An 18,716-nucleotide genomic window follows, 5' to 3' on the forward strand; every position below is an offset into this window, starting at 1 on the left:
GCCAAAAGTTTACTTCATGCAGAGGAAATTATGACGCATCTGGGGAAAACAACAGCTGCCAGGTAGCACATCCATACTAGGTAATTCTATTTTGCTTTTTCTTTTAGTCCCCTCTTTGGGTGTGTACCCTCACTTTCGGCAGGGAGAAAAGAAAATTAATGGAGCTTCCCACCGTGGATCCTCGATAGCGGCGGCCGCCACGATTCGAGAACTCTGACGCAAAAGTATGCAGCCCGTCGGTTGGCTCGGGTGTGATATTATGTGATTGATGCCCAGTACACAGTAGCCTTGTAGATATAAAGCCTGGTCCTGATCGCTCTCTACCTTTGGTTTCTATCCATCAATCACATCAGCCTGCCACACTACGGGAGTTCGACTTCTATATACTTCAGTTCATCCACCACTCCGACTGTACTATTTATCAGTACATACGTACATACATCTACATACAAATCAAGACAACAATATGCTCTCGAGTACGCTCACACGTCCGCTGCAGCTCGCCACCCGAGTGCTGCAGTGGTCTAGCGCTGTCATTGTGATGGGTATCACTTCCTACTTCATCCACAAGGGTCCCCGTGGGTTATCGATCACGTACCAAGAAATCATTGTATGTCTCCCGTTTCCACATCTATGGCCTTTAACTAATGCCGCGATCCACAGTCTACCATGTCGGTCGTGTTTTTCCTGCCAGCCTTTGTCTCTCCGTTCATGCCCACAGCTCTTGGCAAGTTTGTTCTGCTCATCGATGTCGTCTTCTCGTATCTGTATGCAATGTTCCCCCATCCCTACCCATAAATACAACATACTGACCAAATTCCTTAGGTGGCTCACTGCATTCATCTTCGCCGCCCAAGACTACAACCGCAACAACTGCCTCCTCAACGCTCCCCCAGGGATCTCCTGCTCCAAGAAGAGGGCCAACGAAGCATTTATCTTCCTGACCTTGTAAGCCATCCAACTTCCATCTATCATGCCCTAGACACTAACAAAAACCCAGCATCTTCACCTTCTTCGGCATGTTCCTCGAGGTCCTCGCTCTCTGGGCCTACCGCCGCGAGAATGTCCCAGTCCGCGAAAAGACCGGCGGTGCTCACGGTGGTCCCGCCGATGCCCCAGTCGCTACGGCTTAAGCGTCAACTACCCTGTCATCCTCGATCAAGTACAGATAAGGCGGATGGGCAAGACAATGCACGAGAACGATTCACGATACCACTGAACGGGTTTCCCATGGCATGCACTACGCATACGTAATAATATAGCTATCACGAGTGACGAGATGCCAATCTACTTGCGGTGTATTGGCAAGGGGAGAAGTGTGGAGGTTATAGATGGGTGATGGAGGTGGTTTGGGGGGGGGGGGGGAGGTATACTAATATTTGTAATTTCGATATCCGGATAGTTCATGTGACATATTTATATTCTATCACTTTTACGGTCATTCTAGTATAAGCTTTATTGCACTTGATCTTTGAATCTTTCACACATCCGAAAAGTATTAATTACCCATCATTATCAATGGTGGGTCAGGGTTAACCTTGGGTCATGCGCCTGTCATAGATCAAGCTACCCGATTCATTATTCAGCGTGATGTCACCACGTTGGTTCTAGATAATGTGGTAGCTTTGGTTACTATGGAGCGTTAGCTTTTAGATTCTTCATACCGAGTCACATGTAACCCCGATAACTGTGTATTTACTCATATCTTTTCTACATCTACTGAATTGTCAGAAGTTTAGAACCACTGTGGCAAAAATATCACCGCCCGTCTCAGCACCCTGGCTGGTACTTTTGGCTACTCGGTGTGGGGCATAGTTTTTTGGCCTGATCTTCCTGGGTGCTTTTGGCACCTGGTTCAAGATTTGTTGGCTGCATACCAAGCACGCGTACGTATAGTCTATATCAAGTTTTATTCGATTTCAAAAGAAGGCTAATACTTAGTAGATCTCAATCAGATGGCCATATCAATCAGTCATATGGTCCTCGATGGTTTCAGGAGAATCGAACGAGAATTTCTTGGTATCAGTTCTGACACCAGACTGCTCGCGATATCCCGCCCTCCGAGCTCGCTAAGCCCTTTGCTCCCTTACGCAGAGTACACCACGGATGAACTAGCGTCTGTTGTGCCTACTGAATATGATGGCAACCTTTTAGTTCAACTCTGTCCTGCTCATATGGTCGGTAGCCCTTACGACTCAGGTGATGATTGTAGCCGGAGCTCTGGTATTCATCGGCATGCCTCAAATACTTGAAATAAAATATCAGGATTGCTATTGATCAAGGAGCATATCTTTTGGCTGTGGGAGTACAACGCAAATTACAATCGACGAATTCGAGAGAGTATACTGGCTTACCAGACCTCCACGAAGGATAACCTCTGATCTTGAGTGGTATCTATATTAACAGGAAGATCTTACACCACGGAGGCGGTGGTGGAGGTGCTGCCTCGAGAACCGCCTTTGTGGTTGCTTGCGAGCGCAAAAACCAAACATACAAGCGCTCTAAAACAAGACCGCATGCTATATCTATACTGAGTCAGAACACTCATTCCCCCTTGGGCGTTTCTTTGAGCTAATGGCAGTTGAGAATGCCGATGATTTCTATGAGGTGGCAGGTGAGGACTTTGAAATGGTCAATTGGCAGTTCTGGAAACTTCCTGGGAAACGTGTATTTTCCTTTTTCACGAGTTCGGGGCTAGAGAACATTGGGTTAATAGAATACAATGTTCATCGTCCAGACAGGCGCGTTATTTTAGCGGTAGCTAGGATCATGCCTCTGGCGCTACTCTGTACTGTCATTTATGCCTCCTACGCTATTAAAAAAAAAAAAAAAAAAAAAACCTATACAGTCATTGTGAAGATATCCTTATGCTCGCCTGTGGTATATCACAGTTCTAGTACTTCGGAAACTCCCGGTTTCAGTTTCTTCCCTATCCTTCTTTCTCCTTTGCCCTGTTTACTTTTCCCTTCTTGTTCATCGTCGTTTATTATCTTCCTCGTGGTTATCTTCATTTCTCCATATAATCGTCTCATTTTCGATTCGCTTTTGTACATGCCCCGACTTGCCGAATGGCCCAAAAGCTCACCACTTTCATATACACCCAATAGTGGGAGTAAGCACTAGTGATCATAATTCTAAAGTTTGCCTTGCGGTATATGGTGTGTTGCCTAAGAGCAAAGCGAAAGTACGTATACAGCTTTCTTAGTCAATTGAATATAAGCTTCCATAACTGATAACAAAAATCTAATGTAGGTATGGTAGATATGTTGTGGTGTATATGCCCTAAACTATTATTGGGCTAAACCCAAAACCCCGAATATACAAGCCCTCCTACAGAGGGTGGGAGGATTCATCAAGGGGTTCTGGTCTAAAACGAGTAGGCACTTTGACCTGATAGTGGTGGATTGAAAGACAAAACCCGAGAAATCCGGAGCCATTCAAGTGGACTACGATATTATGCCTTGTCGATTTTAATCTGCTTCTTGCAGCGACACCAACGACTTGGATTATTCCAAATATTAGTTCACAGATAGAGCAGCATAGCCATCAAAGTCCTAGCAAGACTGAAAGACATTGTAAAAAGAAAGTACTAGCACCCCCCAGACATAAGCATTGATCACATCTTTCACAAAGGAACGCTTCCTTCCTACCAGGTCTGCCTTGACCATCTGAGCGTATACAATCATAGTATCATCCATAGTGTTTTGAGAATTGATCTTGAACCCCCTTGCATCCTCACAACACTTACACATTGTTGTTGTGCAATGCGCAAAATGATTTGGCCGCTTAGAGCTTCGGGGCCCGTCAAATACTGATTTTGGCGACAGGAACATAGAGCGCGCTTGAAGGGTCCCTCTGGAAAAGCTCTGAGTGCAGACTCAATGTTTCGTTCTACTATTCAAATATCCCAATTGACGTCTTGGAGCTGTTTTTGAACGCTCTGCATCTCTGTCACCAAGATATCTGCCAGTGATGGATCCGCCTCAAGTTGCTTGAAAAGAGTGTTATGCTCTGCTTGTAGGTAGCCCTCGCGCTGTATTTCGAAGCGGTGGTCATACAACCTTGAAAAGTATGTTGGAGTATGGTGCAAGAGTTCAGGGCAACAGCGGCGCCATTCATATTGTTTTAAGTCGAATCTTCTGGGCCTTTTACCATTTGCCTTCCTGTTTGAGCTTGTTCTCAACACGCTCAAGGTGCGGGTCGAATCTTTTAGCAAGATAATCTTTCAGAAACATTGCTAAACTACAGGTATATAGAATGGTGGACATATATATATATATAGAGAGAGAGAGAGAGAGAGAGAGAGAGAGAGAGAGAGAGAGAGAGAGAGAGAGTGTGTGTGTGTGTGTGTGTGTGTGTGTTTGGGGGGAGAAGATGGTAGTGGACAGAAGTGTTGAACAGATTTAGAGACGGTGCATGCAAAGTGTTTTTTGCAAGACATGTCGGCCCCGTGTCAGTATTCCATCACCATCACCGTTTCATCATGATGACCGGCATGACTATTTTGTCTTGCTCTTGGCCGGCACAGATTCCATTGGCCTTTGTTTCTTTCTCTTTTTCTTTTTCTTTTTTTGGTGTTACTTGTAGCCTGTATCGGTAGTTTTGTGATGGATAGATATATTCTATTGAAGATCTCGTTTTCAATCAGCAATAATATTCTTAAGACTCCTTATACGAACACAGTGTCATGGCAGCGTGACACTCACTAAATCAAGGCTCCTATAACTTGGACGAGGAATTACAGCAGGCTAGTTTCACAATACATAGCTAGCTATATAGTAGGACCACCTGAGCTCGCTGAAGTAACCATACATGTCAACTACAATATCTTAGATAACGGGGGTTGTAATAATCGGGCATAGTCAGGAGATAGGCCAACTACATATACTGTTTCATTAGATGTGTAAAGAAAATGCAAATGACACGATGCCATATGTGCTGTTCGATGTGGGGACGACACATGAATTCAACAATATGGGTTTCGGACTGCTGTATTGCAACGTTGCATCAGATGAGAAAGCATATTTTTGATATGTATAATTACAGTGAATTAACCTAACCGTCTATGATGAATACGCTGTATGTGCTGTACATTTCTATCTGCCAAGTCTATCATATCCACTGTCAATGGTGAACGCTGTTGGTATAGTGCGAGGCGCTTGCTCTAGGTACAAAAATTGCGGGGCCAGTAGGCACAAAGAAAGTTTAAGATGGAGATAAAATCCTCAAAACTCCATTCGCTGTTTCAAATTCGTCATTCGTAAGAGTAACTTGGCAATGGAGATGACGGAACTTAAATACTCGCTCGCCGAGGCGCCAAGGTACGTTGTAGCTTCTTCTTCTCTTCTGTCTCCTCCGGCAACGGCAGGGATCCTTCACTGCGGAGTTTCTCTAGATACTGCTTGCCATATGCGTAGCCTACCTGGTAGATCTCATCGAATTTGCCGAAATCGAGGGTTCCGTATGGGTCGATGGGAGGACGCATATACAGGCAGCCAGGCGTGTTTTTGGCCCGTTCTAGATTGTCGATCGATGACACATATGCGAGTCGTGCTTGGATTTCGGACAGTGTGGGAGGGTTGGGGCAAGCAGAGAACGGGTTCCAACGGTTGAGCACGGTCCAGAACCCGGACAGCGAATCGCCGTACCCTTGAGGCGTGTTGTCATCGATTGAGCCCACATCGACGGCAAAAATCACATCGGCCCCAAGTCCCTTCATGTGGGCCACTGTAAGGTTGTCAATGTACCCGCCGTCAAGTAGCATGCTGCCCTCGTCGCAAATCGGGGGAATTAGACCGGCCAATGACATCGATGCACGCACGTAGCGCCAAGTATAACCCGACGAGTGGAATTCCGGCCGTGATTTGCTGATGTTGGTGGTGTTGCAGTAGTACTCCAGCCAGAAGTCCTCGATCTGGCTATCTCCAAACGTCTTGAAGATTCCCCGGTTGAACTCATGGCCAGTGGTGTAAGAGGTGGTAGGATACGTTAGATCCAGCATAAACCGCCACATGCTAGCCATGCGACCGGCAAACTTCTTCGCTCGACCATACATGGGGACCACATCCGCATCCCGTGCATACAAAGCTCCAATGAATGAGCCGATAGATGTACCACCAATGATGTCAATAGGGAGCCCGGCCTCTTCCAGTGCTTTGATGACGCCAACTTGGGCGATACCTCGAGCTCCTCCGCCACCAAGGACGAGTCCAACGGACCTGCCACAAAGTCGGCGAGCCAGGCGATGGAAGTCGCCCTTGAATGGAGTTTGTGCCGAGTAGAGAGGCGTCTGGCGAATTCGCCGCGATGTGTATTTTTGAATTTCTGCCTGGATAACTTGAACTCGTTGTTTCAGAACAGCTCCAAGTCGTTTCGCCTGAGGATGTGAGGGCTCAGGGGTTAAACGGAAGCCCATCTGAATATGATGGTGGCCTCCGTTGATCCACATCCGGTTCTTTAGCCATTGGCGCGTCAGTCCGGGAGGGCAGTACCGCTCGGAATGTAGCAACACAAGTTCTTTTCTAGCCGTTGTCTTCATCCCAAGTAGAAATCTTTCATATTCCCCGATACTGGGTGACGACTCGGCAAGGCCAACGAGCAGAATGCAATCGGCTTGCGTGATGCAGGTCTGCGTCCATGGAGAATTCACATTGGTGTCTGCGATATAGAGCACCATTCCATACTTTTCCTCGAGGTCTGCCAAATACTGGGACAACTTCAATTTCCCCATCTTGCTGAAAGCATGTCGTCCGAGATGGTTCAGGATCGCCGCTTGGTTGAGGGAGGTAACGCCGTTCGTCACGCCTATCTGGTGAAGTGCGTTCTGCAGGCGATGGCCAAATTCTACCACGGGAACTCCAGCCGTTACGGGGAGTATACCAACGGTGCGGAGATTTACCACAGAGGCGGCGGTCTTGACGCTGCCAGCGTTGGCATGCTCACCTCCCTTTTCGGACATGGGAAGCTCGACGAGATCTCGCATCCGCTGAGCAATGAGTTTAGAGACCTGGATAGTAATTCCCGGGTGTTCTTGGGCAAGACTGTTGAAAAGCGATCGTGGGAATTTAGCTAGCTCCGTATCCCGAATGGCGTGTAGAGTTGCTGGACGTGTCGACTCTGTCATGACCTCTAGCTCCCCAACGCTTTCTCCCTGACCATATTCGCCAAGGACTGTAATCTTGCCATCTGTACCTTCGAGAACAGACCGTAGACGCCCGTTTAGGACAAGATAGATTGCATCACTCTCATCCCCCTGATGATAGATGACTTGGCCTGCACTTACTTGCACCCATTCTAAAGCGAAGTCGATGTGAAGAAGCAAACGAGGAAGAAGACTTGTCAATCGTTTTGCCAGAGTTAAGAGCGCGATAGGGTAACGCTCGGCGATTCTCTCCAAGGATGACCTTGGAAGGAACCCGACATACACATCTGTTTTTGCCACCACGTCCGTATAGGACCTGTAGGAAGCAACAGAACCGACGTATCCCTGAATACCACCAGGTTTGATAAGATAGAGTGACTTTCGCGACTGCCTTCTCCGCTTAGTATCATTCGTGGCGCTCGTCACGCCCGAAACGCGAGAGGAGCTGGTCGTCGTCCGCTTCAAGGTCGGAAAAAATTCCTCATGTGGCTGGCCATATGCTGGTCTCGAACCGCCCACAAGATCTTCCCCTTTATCGGATACGGGGATACCCACGTCTAGGAATCCGTCAATCACATAGTACAGGCCTGGATGGCGTTCCCCTTGCTCCACCAGCACTGAGCCCTGGGGGAAATAGACGATCTCGATGTCATTTCGAAGTTCTTCGCGCAGGTTGATGATAGGCGATGTCCCGCCAGCGCTGGTCATGGACATTGACATCATTGATTCCGTCTCACCATCCGCAGAACCATCGTAAGGGTCGATGAAGCCAAATGCATTGTTAGTGAACACAGCCTTTTGCCGCCGAGAATCGTATGAAAGTAGTTTTGGGGATATGTCCCCAGAGGTGTGACTGCTCTGACGTAAGACATCGCGAGTGCTGCTGGTAAGTCCAATGCCATTCATGATGCAGTCCAGTATGGATTCTCTGAACAGGGCGTCCTCGTCAACCGAGTCCTTCTTTCGATGAAAAGGCGAGCTGTGCATAACAGGAGCCATAAAGGGGGGATTCTCTTTATCGGTTAATGGACTGAGCAGCTTCGGAGCTAAGTGTTCGTATCGAGGGCCAAACCGGGAGAGTTGAATGGTAGACAACAGATCCCCGGGGCTCGGCCCTGCCGACTCACGGTCACCGGAGATATACTCTGGGCTGGCCATGGACACTGGTCGCTTCGGTTGTGCTGCCATCTTTGCATGAAGGACTGCTTCTTTCCTCAGAAAGCTACTGGATCGGCGTCTTCTGCCAGCAGAAGGATTGTGGAGTGCGATGCCCTTCGTGATCTCTTCCGGGCCCAGACGGTCTCGCTCTTTGATAAATTTATCCTTGAGGCGATCCAATGCCGACCCACGCATCTCGTTGGGCAGATCCTGAGTCGTGAACTTGGTCATCTGTTTTTCAATTCCCAGTACATCATTGTTGAGGCCTAGATAAGAATGCGCTGTGGCGAACGTTACTCTTTGGAGCCGCGTCAGGATCACCTGGACAATATGGGCGGTCGCTCTCGGATAGACCCTCGTCAGACGGCGGAAGGCACTGGCCGGGATGATGGCAATGGTCGTGTCCACCATGGCTCGAGCCACAATATCCGGATGGACTGACTTGCGCCGCCTCTTGCCCGGCTGACTCCTTGGTTCCGGGTGAGGCTCATGGCTGGGCATAGCATGGCTTTCTCCTAGATGTAGGGGCGGGACGGACGGCAGAAGCTCCCCATTACTGTTGCTTATATGGGCGACAGGGTCACCGTGATCTCTAATAAAATTAGAACGAGGGCTGTCCTCTAAGCCGTGAGGACTCGCCGGGAACGAGTCGGATACCCGAGCAATAGTGCCAGGGCCTACGCTGGATGCACTAGAAGACGAGCCTTCGCTGGCTCGTAGTTGGATATCCTCGGTGAACAAGGACAGGATGGAGAACAAGGACGACATCGAGGCGCCGTTCTTGACTTCTGTGAGCAGCTGATAACCTTGCTTTCCGTCCACATGATGATCATCCTCGTCAGAAGACTCAGCTCCCATGCGATTTGAACCATCGTCTACGTTTGATTTCCCGTCCCGCATGGACTTGACGAATATCTGGACCAAGCCATCCACCACTAGACAGAAGCCTTTCTCTTCCTCCAGCATCAAGGTTTCCCCAGCGATCAACTTCCTCGTTTGCATGGTACGAGTCAATTCATGAAATACAGGCCGTTCGAGATAACCAAAAACTTTGATGGCACTTAGAAATTCGTCAAGGTAATTGGCCAGGCCCGGTTTGGAATCCCCTTCCTGGACATCAGGGAAGAGATCAAGATGGGGTTCTTTGCGCTGGGGTTCCGGGGGCAGACGACTATACATATTCAAGAACCGATAACGAATGAACCAACTGATAGTCGATACGATCGCCAGGGCGATCAACAAGCTATGGATCAATTGAGGCATTGTGTCAGTGATTCACCGTGCGATCGACAGAACATCCAATTGCACGGGTTAGGAGACTTACAGGGTGGTAAAATTCATAGTAAATGTCAAGCTCATTGAGAAGAGCGTGAATAGCCATGTGGGCAACGTGATGGTCGCAAACGTTATCACCCAGTATAGGACGCTTGGAATGACCTGGAAAAAGAAAGAAAACACCCATCCGAACCACCCCACCATGGTTGAAGGCGTAGGAGGGGGTAACGGCGGGGGTGGAATAAGAGAATTTGAAAAGGTCGAAGCTACGGAAAAGCTGGCGGCTATGGCGGGAGCAGATAGGGCGAGGGACGAAGTAGTGTAGGTTGAGGAGGGTGAGGGAGATGCATGAAGAGAGCTTGGACTTGAATCGAGAGACGCAGACGAGGCCGCGAGGGGACCACCGTCGGTGGCCATGGTTGTTATTGCGTAGAATAGGATTGGGTTGGAAACACGTTGTTGGATGGGGATTGAAGCCGCTAAACCAGCTTAAGGAAAGCAGCTAAAAGGCCCCAGTGGGAATCAAGGAACGCAAAAGAATTCTAGGTCTCCGCCCATGAAACCGTTGATCCGCTTAGAGGACGCAATGACGACGGAGGGTAGGTTCCGGTATGCGAGATTGTTTGGATGATTAACTTTCGCTCAGGGACTCAGATGCGAGTAATGTAGCCAACCACCCCCCTACTCACGAGCCACAACGTGCTCTCAAATGCCCTCTTGGCTGGGTCGTGAAGAATAAGGGTGGTCCCTTTTGAGTTTCGAACGGGTTTAGTTCGTAGGATCAAGTCGGAAAGCGGAGAAGGAAAGCAATACGAATATAGTTTAGGTCGATCACGGGAGTACACCTTTGGTCATTGGATCTCTCGATGTTGGTTGAACTTCGGAATAGAGAGGAAATTAGAAGAATCGAGAAAATGAACAGTAATAGACGAACATTCGAGAAGAGTATATTACCGAGGAGTATGTTGGTCCATCATATGAAGGACCCATATCTGTTACGTTTGGCATATATGCCTGGCAAGGTCGAGACTGAGGATGTGCCTGATTGTGGATGCACGTCCGACGGATCCACCTGCAAATTTTCCCGTAACCTAAAATGGCAAGCAACTAAAACAAGTGACTGGAAGTAAAACCGTTAAATAAAAGATAAAATGAAAAATGGGGTCGACGTCATGCTTCTGCATAATATTGTTAATATGTATCTGTTATGCTTTGAATTAGTCACTAATGCGCTTATGTACAAGCACTTGTGCTACTAGTATATCATGTGATAGTAACAAGACCACTATAACTTTGTACAGTCTTTGCTTTTTTTTGTTCTTATTTTCTTTTCCTTTCTTTGTTATTTGACTTAGTTAACTGGTTCATTTCCAATTTGAACATTTTACCTTATACTTGCAATTGCCGATGATCAGCCTATTCAGGAGAAAATGGGAGCCAAACAGGTCAATTATGCAGTACCGGCGATAGTTGAAATCATAAATTGGTGGAAAAAAATATGGTTAATTCGAAAGTAGAAAGTAGAAAGTAGAAAGTAGAGCTACTTGTCCAAGGAGTATCATCTTGGCAACCTCTCCTCAACCGGTCAAAGATGAATTGTTGATATACTCGGACTGTTATTCCTTTTTTTTTTTCTGCCAACTCCTCGGATGTCTTGGCGACCCAATCAAGTCAACTCAACAGCACATCCCGCTGACGACGAATCACCACCGCCTAGTCGATCTGTCCTATGCCCCCTTCCACTCTTTACCTTCTCCTTCTTACTTTAATAACTGCTTCTCGTCTCTTTCTCGCCTGTTTCTATCTCATTGATCAAGCTGTGGCCCTGGCTCACAGGCCCGCCACGGTCATGTTTCAGGTACAGTATCTCCGGATCCAGTTATTTATGGAACTCCTTCGGGGGTTAGCCTCACGTGTCGAACAAATGCCCCGGATTTGATATGTTAACGCTCGGCCTGGTCGCAACACACAGCGTATCCGCGACGCGATCGACTCCCGGATTGCAGAGGAGCAAGCCCGACAAAAGTCCGCCCAGGACTCCCTCGCCCGCTCCAACTCCGCTCGTCGTCCCACTCGCAATGTATCCCCTAGCAGACGAACTACCCGCCCCCGACGGAATACCGGCACCCCCGTCCGTGGGCCGGATCCCAACGAATTCGAGCCCGAATTCGCCATCGGAGAGGATGAAGGCTCTAGCAGATCAGCTACTCCCCGCTTAGAGTCCGCAGGTTCGGAGGAAAATGCCGCGGAGAGCAAACCATCTGCGGAAGAGGTGTCCGCCGGCAAGGAGAATACGAATACCTCGGAGACAAATCAATCTTCTTCGGAGCTGCCGCCTGAGGTCAGGGTGAAGCTGCGGAGGTTGGGCAAGCTGGAGTCTCGGTACCAGGGTATGTACTGGGTCAATATGACGGTGACTTGGGCCACGGCGCTAACCGTTGTGTGATCTATAGAGCTCTTGAAAGCTTATCGGATGGCTCATTCGCGTGTCCTATCGATCGAACCATTCGAAGCGGCTTTGCGTGAGAACACCCCCTTGGCTTCTATTAGCGATCCGAAGGCGTTGACAGAATATCTCAACCAACTCTCACTAAAAAGCGACATGGTTGTGGAGGAGCTGAAGCGGGTGTCCACAGAGAGAGATGACTACAAAAACAAAATGGAGGAGGCTCAGAAGGCCACGAAGGCGGCATACGATGAGCTCACTAATCTTAAGAAGAATAAGAAGGAAGAGGATGCCTCGACAATAAGCGATAAGACGGTCGTCGATAACTCCACCCTGAATGATAAATCCTCCACGGCTTCGAAGCAGGATTCTGCTAAGGAAGAAAGCGAAGAGTTTTTCTCCTTTGATAACGAGATCCCACGTCTGGAATCCGAGCTGAAAGAAAAACGGGAAGAGATTGAAACTCTCAAGTCTCAGGCGGAAAACCTCAAACGGGACCTCTCAGTGGCAAGGGAGTCAACAGAAGGGATGGTGCACAATTTGGAAACTGCGACCCGAGAACTGGTAGAGCTGCGCGATATCAAGGATAAACAAGACTCGGAGATTGAAAAGCTCAAGACTTCGAAGCAGGAAGAGATCGAGGCGCTCACGGCGAAGCTGGCGACGTCCGAGGCCACCGTCGAGAACGCTCAAAACGAGGTTGAGAAGCTGAAGGCGGAGCTGAAGCAGAAAACAGATGAAATCGAGCAGCTCCAGTCGCAAACTGCCAAGGCCGAGGATGCTGATGAGCAGTCGGAACTTGCAGCAAAACTAGACAAGGCCAAACAAGAAAAGGAAGCCAATGAGAAGCGACTTGGTGTTCTCCAAAACCTAGTAGATAACCTTCGCTCCCAGCTCAAGGATATGGAAACCACGATGACAAGCTTGAAGGCGGACATGAACCGAAAGGAGGAGCTGCAGAATATTGTCGATTTCCTTGACAACAACCTGAAAGACAACACGACATGGAAGCAAGCCAAGGAACAAGTTGCGGGTGGAAAGCAAGCCAATTTCGAGGAGCTCCAGAACAGTCTAGCGCCTGCAAAGCACGACACAGAGGTGAAGAACGAGACACCCGAACCCAAACCCCAACCGGCCAACTCCACTGGCGCCGCAGGAGCTTCTAAGAAGAAGAACAAGAAGAAGAAGAAAGGTGGTAAGGGTGGCGGTGATGACACGAGCAAAGCTGCAAGTGCTCCAGCGGCTGAAGAGACGCAAACACCGGCAGCCGAGCCAGAACAGAAATCGTCCAACACGAATGAGCTCGAGCAGAAAATTGAATCTTTGACTCGCCAAGTGGAAGAAAAAGATGCAGCAATCGATCGCCTCAGCTCGAAACTCAAAGGGGAGGAAGACCTGAAAGAGGAGATAGAATCTCTACGGGACGACCTGCTTAATCTCGGACAAGACCATGTCGAATCAAAGGATAAACTGAAAGAGTTGACTGCTGAAAAGAAAGCTCTGGAAGAAACTATATCCAAACTGGAGAAAGAGCTGGTTGACTTGCGCACGAGCTCTGCGACTAAGGATGCCGACTCTGAAAAGGTGCACAATGGCCTGAAGGAGGAATATGAAAGCCTCAAGGTCAAACTTACTACCCTAGAAACCGAGCTATCTGCTGCACAGCAGTTAGCTTCTACCCGATTCAAGGACCTCACCGACTTGCGAGAGACCCTCCAGAAGCTGCAGCCTGAGCTGAAGAAACTGCGAGCTGAATCAACTGAACTCAAGTCTACCAAGGAGACCTTGGCTACCAAGACAGCTGAATTGAGAACCCTCGAAGGCAAGCAAGAAGATTTGCGTGCTGAGTTAAAGAACATCAAGAACACGATATCAGAGCGAGAGGCAGAAGTGAAGACGCTCAACCAGAAGATTAGACAAGAAACGGACAACCGATTGAAGGCCGAAGAGAGATTGACCGTCGCTCAATCAGATCTACGCTACTCGGAGAGCAAGAAGCAAGAAGCTTTGGAAATGAAGGAGAGGATTTCAAATGATCTGTCTAAAGCCCAGGAAGACTTGAAGGCCACCCGGACTCAGCTACGGGAAGCTCAGAACCAAGTTACACAGGTGAACAAAGACCTTGAGGGTCTGCGAGAGGAGATCCAGTTGAAGACCGCTCAGCACGCTAGCGCGCAGAGTCTGATGAATAGCATGCGCGACCAGGGCTCCGAGATCGGAATGCAGATGAAAGAAGCCCGCGAACGCTGCGAGAGTCTGGAAGAGGAACTAGCGGATGCCCATAAGTTGCTAAGTGAAAGGACCCGTGAGGGTGAAACTATGCGACGGCTTTTGAATGACATAGAAGGCCGCGCCGAATCTAAAGTTCGTGATTTCAAAGAGCGGATGGAGGCAGCCATTGAGGAGCGAGATCGTGCTGAAGATGAGGCTAGCGCTCAGGGTCGCCGTCGGGCGCGGGAGCTGGAGGAGCTGAAGAACAAAGTCCGAGAAGCGGAAAAAGCACTGCGGAGCGCTGAGGAGGACAAGGAGGAGCTCGAGATGTCGCAGAAGGATTGGAAGCGCAGACGTGACCAACTGGAGGAGCAAGCCGAGCGGTCGACGCAGGAACTCAACGATGTGCGACAGGCCATGGCACGTTTGCGCGATTCGCTGGATGAAAGTGAAAAACAAGTCCGAGACCTAGAGAAAGAAAAGGCAGAACTCCGCCGGTCAGTTGAAGAAACCAGCTCTCGTCTGGACAAATTGCGCCGGTCCAACAAGGCTCTATCTGAAGAGGCTCGCTTTGGTACGAACCCTCAGTCATCACGGTCTTCAATCGATTCTGGGTCCCGCAGGGCAATCACCTCTCCGGTGCCCAAGGACCGCAGCCCATCGATTCGGGGAAGCGACACGCCTACAGGAGGAGCAAATGCGCCTATCGATTATCTTTATTTGAAAAATGTTCTCCTCCAGTTCTTGGAGCAGAAAGATAAAAACTACCAGAAGCAGCTCATCCCAGTTTTGGGCATGCTGCTTCATTTTGATCGGTATGTCTACCTTTTTGTATACTAATATACTCCGTAAGCTTATCCTATGTGATACTAATTTTGAATAGGACGGACGAGCAAAAGTGGATGTCAGCTATCATGTCTCGATAGGCTTCTTCATTATAGATTATGAAAGTCGAGGCATGACTTAGGTACTGTATTATAATATTTATTGGTACATAGCATGATCGTATTTGTTCCATCTATTTATCAGTGGTGGTCGGCAGCCTAAAGGAATTTTCAGCCTAAAAGAAGAATATGAAGCAATTCGTATTATCACCACTAAACGCCTGTAGAATCAATAAAATAAAGCTGATCACCCGATGCCTCTGCCAATCCTGTATATGAAACCGTAGTTTTATTTTCTATATAAGACGCTGGCCGGAGGTGACTGTACACTTTGAAATACGCCTTATCCGCTGCTTTCTTATTCTTTTTATTATCCTTGGCCTTCCTGTCTGCAATAGGCCGATTCGCATCCTTTACACGCAGTATACCACTATTCCCAAGGCGTTGAACCTCTCGCTTAGTCTTTTTACGGCTTCGGGATGCCTGCGCGGCCTCAATTCGCTTAAGAGTTGATTAAATTCATGACAGCAAGCTATTCAGATTGAAGCTTTTGCTGATGAAATAAGCAGTTAAGATAGCGCTTAATACAAGGACTATCTGGTATATTATTATTTAGAAGCTTAAATAGCTTCTTCTGATTCTTTTCAATATATTGAGCACTTTTTGGAGGTATATTTTCAAGACTTGAAGAGAGATAATATAGAGGCAGTGTAGACTATAGATTTCTTTTCTTTAAAGATAAAGAGTAGAATTATAATCCAGCTATCTACAGTAATATACTTAAGTGTAGTAATATTATCTGTATACTCAGTTTTAGAAAGATTAGAAACTCTTTCTTTTATATTAAGATTTTTTTTTAAGACTTTTTACTATCTGATTAAAAGCTGTATTATCAAAATTATACACAAGACAAGTAGGGATATTTTTAAGTGAGTTAGTAAGCTGATTATACCAGAACTGAAACTGTCTAATATTCTCTGTATCTAAGTGCTTTTTCTTCTTTGGTCTTCAAATTACAGAACTTAATTTAAGGTTAGAAGAAAGACTTTTAGTAAAGTAATATATCTATAATTGGCTGACACTTTGTGTAGGATTATCTTACTGTATAGTAAGATTTGTCCATTCTAAAAGCAATAATATAGTTATCGGAGGATAAATATTATATACTTTAGTAATTTATTGTCTTAAGATAGCTATTTGATACTGATCTAGTACTTTATTTAGTATAGTTTGATCTGTACAAGGCTTTCTCCTATTATAGATGCGGCCGTGGAGTGTACAATAAGGAACCCCGAATTCTCGTGTAATCTTTGCGATATTAGGAATTTTTTCAAGACAGGTAATTTCAACGGCCTTATCTACACGTAAATCTAAATTTTTAGACGTTTTGGGTATTTATTATGGTTTGTATAGCTTCAAAATGGTAGGAAATTGATTATCTTCCTTTAGGCTGCCGACCCCCCACCAGCGGAAGGCGGTGGGTGGGTGGTCGGAACCGCCACTGATACTGGATTATGTCAAACAAAAGGCGTAGGGCGTACGGAGTACCACTAAAAGCGATAGCCAGTGGGGTCGAACCCAACTACGAATTATTTAAACTGTAGAGATCCTTCCGAGTCGCAAATTCCACGACATTTCTTGACAATTGACGAACCAAGCGCTTCGCAAGCCAAACATTAGACATCATAATGTCTGACCAACCGACCATTAGACTCGCGACGCCCGAAGGTGAGTACCAGACGTTGTCAACGTTTTATGCCCGAATGCCGCTGTCCGCGGAGGTTCCGCCCCGCATAAATAAATCTGAAAAATGCCGGACTAACCCTAGCCTGCGGTTCAGACGTCCCCATAATCCTCCAATTTATCCGTGAACTAGCCGACTACGAAAAAGCCCTTCATGAAGTAGAGGCCACCAATGAATCCCTCCTTGAAACCCTCTCCTTTCCCGACAGCCCTCCTAAACGAGGCTCCGTATATACCGCGCTCATCACTCCCCCCGCCACCCCGGACAATGCCACTCCCATCCCCGTAGGCATGGCTCTATTCTTCTATAACTACTCAACTTGGCGCTCGGCGCCGGGTATCTACCTGGAGGATCTCTACGTGCAGCCCGCTGCTCGTGGTAGGGGATATGGGTTCAAGCTGTTGAGATATCTGGCGGCTAAGGTGCTGGAGGTTAAAGGACGCCGGCTGGAGTGGAGTGTGCTCAAGTGGAACGAGCCCAGTATCAAGTTCTATGAGCAGGTCGGGGCGAAGGGTATGGAGGAGTGGATGAAGATGATGGTTGAAGGGGATGCATTGACCAAGTTAGCAGAGGGACTATGATACATGAAAAATCAAGATTTTAGATAATACTTAGTATATAAATGCTAATATTCATGCTATATTTAACTGGTGGTTCAGTGGTGAAATTGTCATCGGGGATGTTAAGGATGAACTTGATTTTAAGACTAATATTGTTGGTAAATAACCTGTGCTAAAAGACTAGGGAGGATCCTCTTTACCTCTATGTCCTCAATGCCCAGATGGCGCGAATGATATGCGCTGTTTAGACGCCATCCTTGTGGCACTCTAGAAAAAACTCCCACACATCAAATGAGGCAGCAGTTGTAGTCACAAAGATAAATGTAGCTTGGAAAGAGATGTGAGACAAAGTATAGACTAAGAAAGCATATACATACCTGTACTTGGCACAGAGCCAACAAATACAGCACCATAGGATGGATCCAAGTAAAACAGTGGTCAAGGACTCCCCTGGCAACTGAACCCTTATATAGAGGCTATCCACAGGTACTTGAATACTTCTATATTGTCAAGGAAATATCTACTATTCAGGGTAGAAGACCTGTCAACTAGGTAAGGGTACGTAGGCAGAAAGCTAAGCAGTGGATATCAGGCAGACAGAAGACTGATTCTTGCCTCCTTCTTCTATTGATATCAGGCTAACTTTATATCCAGAAGAAACCCCTTATTCTTCTAATAAGATAAGACTAACAAGGAGCTACTATACGCTATTGAAAAGTCAACGGATATGTGATCTGTTGTCGCTGTTCGGCCTCCGTTCTGTATATGCACAACGGGCAGGGTATATAATACAGTCATCATGCAGAGTCATCATCGGATCTGTGACGGTAGACTTCTTAGAAGTAATTATTTGGGCTAGAGCTCTATGTCTCCTACACTAACCTAAAGAAGTATAAGATATATTGCCAGGGCCCAATATTCCACAAGACCAAAGATCATATAATTCTGAATCTACAATATGGAATACCCTGGTCAGACCTGTATGGCTCCCCGCCGTTACAAGAAGATATATATATTGTCATTTCGCTATTATACTATACTCTTAACTACTTTAAATAGAGAAAATAATTAGATTCACTATGCAATAACCTTATCTAGCTATACTTATATTGAGTCAAATTTATATAGGGATTCTGAAATGAGTAAGATCAAGGTTATAAGTACTTCTGAAGGTATACTTATTTGATCATCTATAAAATAGTTTACATAGTATTTTCTAATACCATTTTATATAATAGGAGATACTCAAACTATCAACGCCCGGATGGTCTAGTGGTATGATTCTCGCTTTGGGTTA

General features: G+C 47.0%; 6 protein-coding genes across 6 annotated transcripts; 4 read left to right on the top strand and 2 right to left on the bottom strand.

The window, feature by feature from the left end:
* Positions 1-466: 466 nt before the first annotated feature.
* Positions 467-1,133, top strand: BDV27DRAFT_152515 (uncharacterized protein; the record flags this gene model as incomplete). Its single annotated transcript, XM_032071575.1, has 4 exons — positions 467-610; positions 664-767; positions 826-948; positions 1,001-1,133. The coding sequence occupies 4 exons, from the start codon at positions 467-469 to the stop codon at positions 1,131-1,133; spliced, it is 504 nt and encodes a 167-aa protein (XP_031933187.1).
* Positions 1,134-1,351: 218 nt separating this feature from the next.
* Positions 1,352-2,821, top strand: BDV27DRAFT_120036 (uncharacterized protein). Its single transcript, XM_032065006.1, has 2 exons — positions 1,352-1,886; positions 1,945-2,821. Exon 2 carries the CDS (start codon positions 1,956-1,958, stop codon positions 2,250-2,252), a length of 297 nt encoding a protein of 98 aa, XP_031933188.1. The 5' UTR covers positions 1,352-1,886; positions 1,945-1,955; the 3' UTR covers positions 2,253-2,821.
* A 665-nt stretch (positions 2,822-3,486) lies between these two features.
* BDV27DRAFT_120037 (uncharacterized protein) lies at positions 3,487-3,893 on the bottom strand. Its single transcript, XM_032065007.1, has one exon. It carries the CDS (start codon positions 3,831-3,833, stop codon positions 3,555-3,557), a length of 279 nt encoding a protein of 92 aa, XP_031933189.1. The 5' UTR covers positions 3,834-3,893; the 3' UTR covers positions 3,487-3,554.
* Positions 3,894-5,035: 1,142 nt separating this feature from the next.
* nte1 (lysophospholipase) lies at positions 5,036-10,453 on the bottom strand. Its single transcript, XM_032078117.1, has 2 exons — positions 9,624-10,453; positions 5,036-9,542 (listed from the first exon to the last, which is right to left on the bottom strand). The coding sequence occupies exons 1-2, from the start codon at positions 9,989-9,991 to the stop codon at positions 5,294-5,296; spliced, it is 4,617 nt and encodes a 1,538-aa protein (XP_031933190.1). The 5' UTR covers positions 9,992-10,453; the 3' UTR covers positions 5,036-5,293.
* Positions 10,454-11,319: 866 nt separating this feature from the next.
* Positions 11,320-15,325, top strand: BDV27DRAFT_120042 (putative vesicle-mediated transport protein (Imh1)). The gene is made up of 4 exons (XM_032065008.1): positions 11,320-11,432; positions 11,547-11,964; positions 12,028-15,046; positions 15,115-15,325. Exons 1-4 carry the CDS (start codon positions 11,424-11,426, stop codon positions 15,155-15,157), a joined length of 3,489 nt encoding a protein of 1,162 aa, XP_031933191.1. The 5' UTR covers positions 11,320-11,423; the 3' UTR covers positions 15,158-15,325.
* Positions 15,326-16,748: 1,423 nt separating this feature from the next.
* BDV27DRAFT_171296 (GNAT family N-acetyltransferase) lies at positions 16,749-17,440 on the top strand (the record flags this gene model as incomplete). Its single annotated transcript, XM_032075567.1, has 2 exons — positions 16,749-16,843; positions 16,956-17,440. Exons 1-2 carry the CDS (start codon positions 16,804-16,806, stop codon positions 17,438-17,440), a joined length of 525 nt encoding a protein of 174 aa, XP_031933192.1. The 5' UTR covers positions 16,749-16,803.
* Between the last annotated feature and the right edge of the window lie 1,276 nt (positions 17,441-18,716).

This window comes from Aspergillus caelatus (assembly GCF_009193585.1).
Source record: "Aspergillus caelatus strain CBS 763.97 unplaced genomic scaffold BDV27scaffold_6, whole genome shotgun sequence".
NCBI classification, from domain to species: domain Eukaryota; kingdom Fungi; phylum Ascomycota; class Eurotiomycetes; order Eurotiales; family Aspergillaceae; genus Aspergillus; species Aspergillus caelatus.